The sequence below is a fragment of the Ictalurus furcatus genome, chromosome 13 (genome assembly GCF_023375685.1).
Source record: "Ictalurus furcatus strain D&B chromosome 13, Billie_1.0, whole genome shotgun sequence".
Taxonomy (NCBI): domain Eukaryota; kingdom Metazoa; phylum Chordata; class Actinopteri; order Siluriformes; family Ictaluridae; genus Ictalurus; species Ictalurus furcatus.
Genome location: NC_071267.1, coordinates 12,001,559 through 12,009,469, shown reverse-complemented (window position 1 = coordinate 12,009,469; position 7,911 = coordinate 12,001,559). Strand labels below are relative to the sequence as shown.

The 7,911-nt window shown below is 36.8% G+C and overlaps 1 protein-coding gene across 1 annotated transcript; it reads left to right on the top strand.

Annotated features, from left to right (window-relative positions):
* The first annotated feature begins 1,489 nt into the window (after nucleotides 1–1,489).
* On the top strand, nucleotides 1,490–7,091 carry zdhhc4 (zinc finger DHHC-type palmitoyltransferase 4). The gene is made up of 7 exons (XM_053639530.1): nucleotides 1,490–1,595; nucleotides 1,927–2,065; nucleotides 4,307–4,380; nucleotides 4,869–5,047; nucleotides 5,136–5,261; nucleotides 5,415–5,659; nucleotides 6,102–7,091. The coding sequence occupies exons 2-7, from the start codon at nucleotides 1,943–1,945 to the stop codon at nucleotides 6,390–6,392; spliced, it is 1,038 nt and encodes a 345-aa protein (XP_053495505.1). The 5' UTR covers nucleotides 1,490–1,595; nucleotides 1,927–1,942; the 3' UTR covers nucleotides 6,393–7,091.
* The last annotated feature ends 820 nt before the right edge of the window (nucleotides 7,092–7,911 follow it).

Genomic DNA, 7,911 nt, shown 5'->3' with positions numbered 1-7,911 from the left:
AGAGGTCCATCTAGAACTGCTCTGATACAGTATAAATAAGGACAACCCATCTAAACACTGCAACAGTAATATAAGATGACTATAAAGTCTACTGAACAGAAATATCTACAATACATTAGTCAATATGGAGTGAGTAATGAAAAACATTTTGAATTTACATAGTTTTAAGTGTTTTATGTATTTACATTTACATTTATTCATTTAGCAGACGCTTTTATCCAAAGCGACTCACAAATCAGGGAATGTATATGTGTGTTTGTATTTATGCCAAAGATTTTATATAGAAATGGTATAGCCCATAGAGCTATAAATATTTAGGTCCATAAAGCCAGTAGGTCTGTTTTTTATTTATTCATTCATTCATTCATAGACATGATGATGATGATGATGTTAATGGTTATGAGGGAAACTGTTATAAATTTTGTTATGGTTATTATTTAATTCTCATTATTATAAATTTGAATGAAATCACTTTTGTCAAGGCTGGAGAAAGGCCTTCCTCACCACCAAGACCGACACTGTCTCCATGCATCTGCTGCTGATTGGCAGCTGAGAGCAGATCTGGGCAAGAGGCGAAAGTTTCCAGACCATATAACCTCCACAACACTCTGTACTAACATGGTCACCTTTTCAGATACCACCAGACAGGTGATCATGGTAGAACTGACAGTGCCCTGGGAAGAGCACATGGACGAGGCATATGAAAGGAAGCATGCCAAGTACCAGGAGTTGGTGGAGCAAGGGTTGGAAAACAGATTGACTGTTGACGGCTGACGGGGCTTTTCAGGACACTCAATCTGTAAAGTCCTGACCCAGCTAGGCATAGTGGGTTTGGATAAAAGCTAGGCCATAAAATCTGTTTTACTGATGCTGCAGAGAGAGCCACAAGGTATCTCTGTATTAAGAAGGCAGGCCCATGGCCTACTGCTGCTGGGATGCAGGCCAGGGGCTGATCATCCATGTCTGGGTCACCTGGGCGAGGGTGTCTGATGGTGAAAGACCTGAAACACCTGCAAACCACAGGAACATCACTGAGGTTGCATCCCAGCATGCACCCATAGGATATATTTGGTAAGTTAATTTTTTTAAGGGGCCTGAAGGTGTTCTGTGGCTGCTGTTTGGTATGGTGTCAATGTCTATGTATACAATCAAAGGCTGTGTGTTACCCTAGTGTAAAAAAAACAATTCATTGTTTCAAAAATTATTTAAAAATAAAACTTTGATTATATTACATTACATATAAAAGTACATTTACAGCATTCAGCAGATGGCTAATTATCCAATGTGATGTAAAGACGAGCTTTGTAGTCTCTTTAACAAACAAAATCCTCATAATAGGAAAACCATATTAGAGAAGTTAGAAAGCACACACATTAATGGATCTTTTAACATAATTAAATTTCTACAAATTCATTTATTAATTAAGTCAATTCATCAGAACTCTTACCTTACTGGGGACTTTTACATTGACGCTCACTAACAAGGAGTCTGTTTTAACTCGCTTCACGCTGCTGGTTACCTGTGGCTAATGAAAGGAGACATGAGGAAATAAACTGCCGGGGGATTGTGGAGGAATGTTTTGTAAATGAAAAAAGGTAGCATTTTTTATGTTTTTATTTTATTTGATATTTGTTTCCCTTTTTCCCCCCCTTTAGTAAGTTGTTGTCAAAGTGTTTGCCTATGACTAGTTTCACAGTCGTTATGTATCAAGCTGTATATAGCTTGCTGGCTATTAAAACGAAATGAAAGTAAGCCTAAACTAAAATAAACCTAAAATAAAACTATATATATATATATATATATATATATATATATATATATATATATATATATATATATATATATAAATATTGCAGCCACAAATAATAACTGGAGTGAGAAATGCACTTGGGTAAATCAGTGTGTAAATCCTGTTTGTTTGTACAGCACAGCGCCCAGGTAAATGGACTTCCTGACTCTTTTCGGGATCTATGTGGCGGTGGTGCTCACCTGCATCGCCCTGGTGTGTAGATACTCAGACCAACAGCACACTCCTTTTAGCCGAGTCTACAACACTCTCTCTGAGGTAAACACTTGACAAGAGACACCGGGGGAGCTGTCCTCTTACAAATGTCAAAACTTTAAGATTCAAACTCTAATTTATAATAAACGTCGTTAGTTTTGCACTGGAGTAAGACTCCTAAGTAATGGAGAAACTATGACAGTCAATAAGCATCATTCAAGCTGCATGTCAAAATAATAACGTTGATTTGCTAAAGGAATATACACTACATGGCCAGTACATGCATATCAGCTTGTTGAACATCCCATTCTAGATTTAATCCCCCTTTACTGTTATAATAACCCCTACTCTTCTGCGAAGGCTTTCCACTAGATTTTGTGGCGTGGTTGTGAGGATTTGTGCTCATTCAGTTACAAGAGCATTAGTGAAGTCAGGCAGGGATGTTTGGAGAGGCGGCCTGGTGCACATTCGGTGGTCCAGTTCATCCCAAAGGTTTTCGGTGTTGTTGAGGTCAGGGCTCTGTGCAGGTTACTCGAGTCCTTCCACAGTAATCTTGGCAAACCATGTCTTCATGGAGCTTGCTTTGTGCACAGGAGCATTGTCATGTTGGAACATGTTTGGGCCTCTTGGTTCCAGTGAAGGGAAATCGTAATATTACAGCATACAAAGACATTCTAGACAATTGTGTCCTTCTAACTTTGTGGCAACAGTTTTGAGAAGGTCTACATATAGGTGTGACGGTCAGGTGTCCACATACAGTACTTTTGGCTGTGCTACAGTCGTAATGTATGGGCTATATACTTGCTTCCATGTACTGTGTAAAGAAGAGAAAACATGTTGACTTAAAACTCTCTTATAACACAGATTTGGAACTAAACCTTTTACTCGCTAACAGTTAAAGTCTCAGAATAACATTAGAGAAAGCTTTTATTGAGTTTTACTCCCCTTTCAAACATGAGAACAACCAATGTATTCATCTTTTTTTACCACATTGTCAGGATCCCAGAGTATCCAAAGCCTATCCCAGGTACACCGGGTTTGAGGCCGGTTCATCGATGGTCACTATGCAAATATGTTTTCACACCTAGGGATACTTGCGCATAAACAGTCTGCCTACTTCTTATTGGGAGGTGGAAAACGTCTAAGGAAATACATTTTGGATGAAACCCAGGGAGAATGTGCAAAAGTCCACACAAAAAAGCAGCCCAAGCTCAGGACTGATCTAGACCAATACAGTCAATAAAGTCATTTCTATTTATGCACCATCAAGCTGAAACTGGGGCATATACGTGTTTACATGACTATGATGTTCCTGCATAAGCACCAATTCCTCCCTTTGAGAAGGGGTGTATTGTACAGATTTAGAGCTTAAGTTACAAATACCTCTGACTGAAGAATTCATGTTCGAAAAAATATTTTTAAACATGTATTGACTGCCCTAACAACTGCCCCAGACATCTAATATAAGTGGGTTTCAAGTGAACAGGTTTTCCATTCTTTTTCTGCTTACAGGAAAACATATCAAAATGGTTGTCTGGGGGTAATCACACATACACTACAGATGTGGTAGACAGAGAGTGGGATGAAAAAATGCTGAAGTAAGCTCATATAGACTTACCTGTATGGTATAATAATGGTAACATACTATAATTTAAAAACAAAAAAAGCATGTTCCACAATTTAAAACTGTTGGCCATTTTAGATCCTGACTCACTTGATTTATGTATTTAAATCCCTAAACACAGATATTTTCTGCTTATGTAGAACTGATGATATATATTGTCATGTGAAAAAATAACTACACCCCATGGAAATTGTTGGCTTTTTTGACATATTTGGACAAGCAAACATTTGATCTTGAGCAAACTCACGGCCTTCTGATCAGTAACCCAATGTCTTATCCACTGAGCTACCACTGCCCACATGTTCCACATCTATTCACATTTCTGTTGAATAAATGATTGAAAAAACTAATTTTCCGTGTGGTTTTGTTCAAGTATATCAGCTTTATTAATAACCACTGTTTCAAAGATTATGGAATGTTTAGTTGTCCAAATATGTAAAAAAAAAAAAAAAAAAGGCCAACAATTTCCATGGGGTGTACTTATTTTTTCACATTACATAATGTCAGGTCATTATATATGTTTAAAAAATTATAAAAGAAAAAAAAACCCACTTAATTAAATTTACTTTGTACACTAACCTTTGATTCAGCTGAACACTAAACCAACAGAAACACCACCTTGATAAATCTGTTACTGAAATGCAAATAGCTTTTTAAGGATACCTATTTTGGTTACCCAGGTTGTTACTCCTTGGATTCCACAATGCATTCAAAATATTTGCTACAGGATTATGCACAGACTCTTCCATCAGAGGTGAGAATTTCAACCAAATCCAACGTTACTTTAATCAGTGTAAATAGAACACTGGTGGAAAGTATTTCAGATTTGCTTATTACTGTACATCAACACTTCTCAAATTTATTGTTTAGTGTAAGCCCCCTTTGACTGTAATTAGCATCACTAAGCACAGTTTTATATTTTATTTAATAAAATAATATTGTATTTCTGCCATACTGTATATAATGTTTTTATACACTAAAATGTATTAAATACACAGGGACTATGCTTAAAAATTCAGATTTTATTCAAAATTGCTGTGGCAAAATAACTTTTTATTTTTACAAATTTTGTATCACACAACAGCTTAAGTTATTTTGTCTCTTGCGAGATGCTAAATTACTGATGACTTTAAGGGAAATTTCATACTACTTGCTTCTTGTGTTGGTCTGTTATTGTTCAATTGTGCTGGTTGATTAATTGCATGATGTTTATTAAGTATGCCATTTTCTCTTCTGCAACAGAAACAGGCTCTTCATTTACTTACACCTTATTCTTGAGGCTGCTGTGTATGGAGAATTCTCCTATGAGCTATTTGGGTTCTGTTTAGAAATGGACACCACTTTGTTTAACGTGTGTCTTCCATATTTCTTCTTGGCAATTAAGTCCTACATCTTTTACCTGTGCTGTAGTAAAGATCCAGGTAAGCAACATATGTAAGTCAAACATGTAAGTTTTGCTTATAAAAGTAGAACCTCAGACAGTTCATCTAAAATTTGCTTTCTTTTTAGGTACACTGACAAAGGAAAACCATGCAGTTCAACTGAAGGTGTACCAGTATGATGAGAGGTTGTTTCAAGAGGGAGTCTTTTGCCAAACATGTCAGTTGGTGAAACCTGCCAGATCTAAACACTGTAGTGAGTATCAGTGTGTTCAGGAAAGTACAAAATTTAAATTTCCTCATGCAAATTGGCAGTGCCATGCCAAGGATCGGCTCATTATCTCGCTATTTCAGTGACATTTTTAACCTGAAAAAATAGTTAAAATCTCTATTTTTTTGTCATATTTAGGTGTATGTGACCGTTGTGTTCAGAGATTTGACCACCACTGTGTCTGGGTGAATAACTGCATCGGTGCTCAGAATACTAGATTCTTCCTGCTCTACCTGCTGAGCCTATGTGCCATGGCAGGCAATATTGCAATTCTCACAGCAGACATGTTGTTTCATACTGTCCTGCGATCTGGAATCATGAATGCACATTACGTTGATGCGGAGGGTCAGCAGCAGCCTGTAGGACCACTGTTTGTTATACAGGTGAGTCACCAAAGAACGGGTCCATAAATACATAAATAATATTATAATAGGTATCACAGAGAGAAAGATGGATAACGGAAAATAGAAAAAGAACAAGAATGTCTCCACAGTCTTTTGAAAAGAGTGACTTCAGTGTTGTTGATCCAGGCCAAGTTCACTAGTTTTGCTTTCCTTAGTAGCTGTAACCAAATTCTACAACAAGTGCCCTAAAAGCTTCATGATCAGTATTAGGAGCTTTATCTAATCTTATGGAGAAAGCTTTCCCCATACACATGCTTATAATGACTTTACAGTAGTGGTAAACTGAATCTTTATTTGTGCAGAAATTTTTATAATAGCCTTACTGTTAATACTGTGACTGCTGGGGAAAAAAAGTCTAATTTCACAGTCCAGGAAGTATTTGACATTTTCAAGGCTAAATGATGTAAACCTCTCTCCACAGCATCTCTTCATGACCTTCCCGAGGATAGTCTTCATGCTTGGCTTCGTGGTATTTGTATTTTTCCTTGTGGCGGGGTATACCCTGTTTCACTGTTATCTGGCTTTGGTGAATCAGACATCTAATGAATGGTTCAAGCAGAAAGGCCATGGCTGCCAGTACTGCAATCCTGTCTCTGGACATCGATGCCGTACGTCCTACAACCCATTACGTGGTTTTTATCACAGAGGAATCCTCAAAAATCTTGGGGAAATAGTTTGGCCTTTATGCCCTACTCAGAAGAAAGACAATTAGCTTCTGCTTAAAGGAGTTTGACCAAAAAAAGAAATGTAGACAATTTTCTCCCAACTCCAAATGTAGTTATATGTGGAACAAAACAATAGTGTTTGCTCATGGTGCTAACAAGTAAGAGAAGCTAATAGCCACCAGTTTAGCATTGTGCAAACTACATGCCTAAATCTTTGCACATTTGCATGCCATTAAATTATCTCAAAAACACTTGTTAATGTTGTTTCTGACTTTGTATGACACTTTTTTATTTATAAAATGCACAAAAGGACATCACAGAGCAGACAACAGTAGCAGCAGCTATCATGGATCCAGAATCACTTTCTTCATTATATAGTTTTGTATGACTTTGTGCAAATATCAGAGTTGTGTAGAGGTCACAGTCATTTGTTAGAAATGATTTCGATAAAAAATAGTTTAGAATTGATACTTAATTGTTTTAATTTAGACCTATTATTTTATGAAAAGGTTTAAATACATGTGGTATCCAAAAATGCTAAAAGGGTTTCTAGAAAGGCAATGTGTGAGAAATTAGATGCAGTTCGCGTAATACTTTCTCTTTATTTATCAACATTTGTTCTGTAGCTCCACTATAAAAAGGAAAAGTACCTTTTGGATCCCGAACATGTCTTGTAACTACTTTTATCTGTAAATTGCTTTTCTTTAACGTGATGTTTTCATACCACTGTTTTTAATGAATTGTTTTATATTGTCTTGGTGGGTGAGATTGATTTTTTTTTTTAATAAATGGTTTTTATACGATGTTTGTTAAACAAGTGGCTGTAGATTAGATGTGTTTCTCCAATATTCCCTGCTAAAAAATCCAGCTGGCTCTGATCAGCTGCCAAAACACAGGCCACGCTAGTCAAACTGGTAGTCTTTGCCCGCTGATGGAAAGGAAACGGTTTCTGAACTAGTGCTACTAATGCAACATTGTGGACAAGTTGCTTTTAAGAAGCATACACTACACTAAGGCAGTTAAACGTGCTGAATAATTTAGTTAAGAATAAGAAAGAAATAATGATTTACCAGTTTGACCAACTCAGTCTGTGCTCTGGTGGCTAGTCAGACCAAGCTGTTTTTTTTTCAGCAGGATTGGTTAATGTAGAGTGTGGTAGATTTTGTTAGCCTTGTAAAATGTAAATTTTTAGGACTGGTCATATACTTTATAAAACCAATATCTAGGCTGTTGTGCTCATAAGTGCCTGGTATACACCATTTTTCAGTTATTGTGCTTTTCAGTTATTGTAGCCTGGTATATACCATTTATTCCAGTTACTGTAGCCTGGTACACACCATTTATTCCAGTTACTGTAGCATGGTACACACCATTTATTCCAGTTATTGTAGCCTGGTACACACCATTTATTCCAGTTACTGTAGCATGGTACACACCATTTATTCCAGTTACTGTAGCGTGGTACACACCATTTATTCCAGTTATTGTAGCATGGTACACACCATTTATTCAGTTACTGTAGCCTGGTATACACCTTTTATTCGATTATTGTCCCTTTCAGTTACT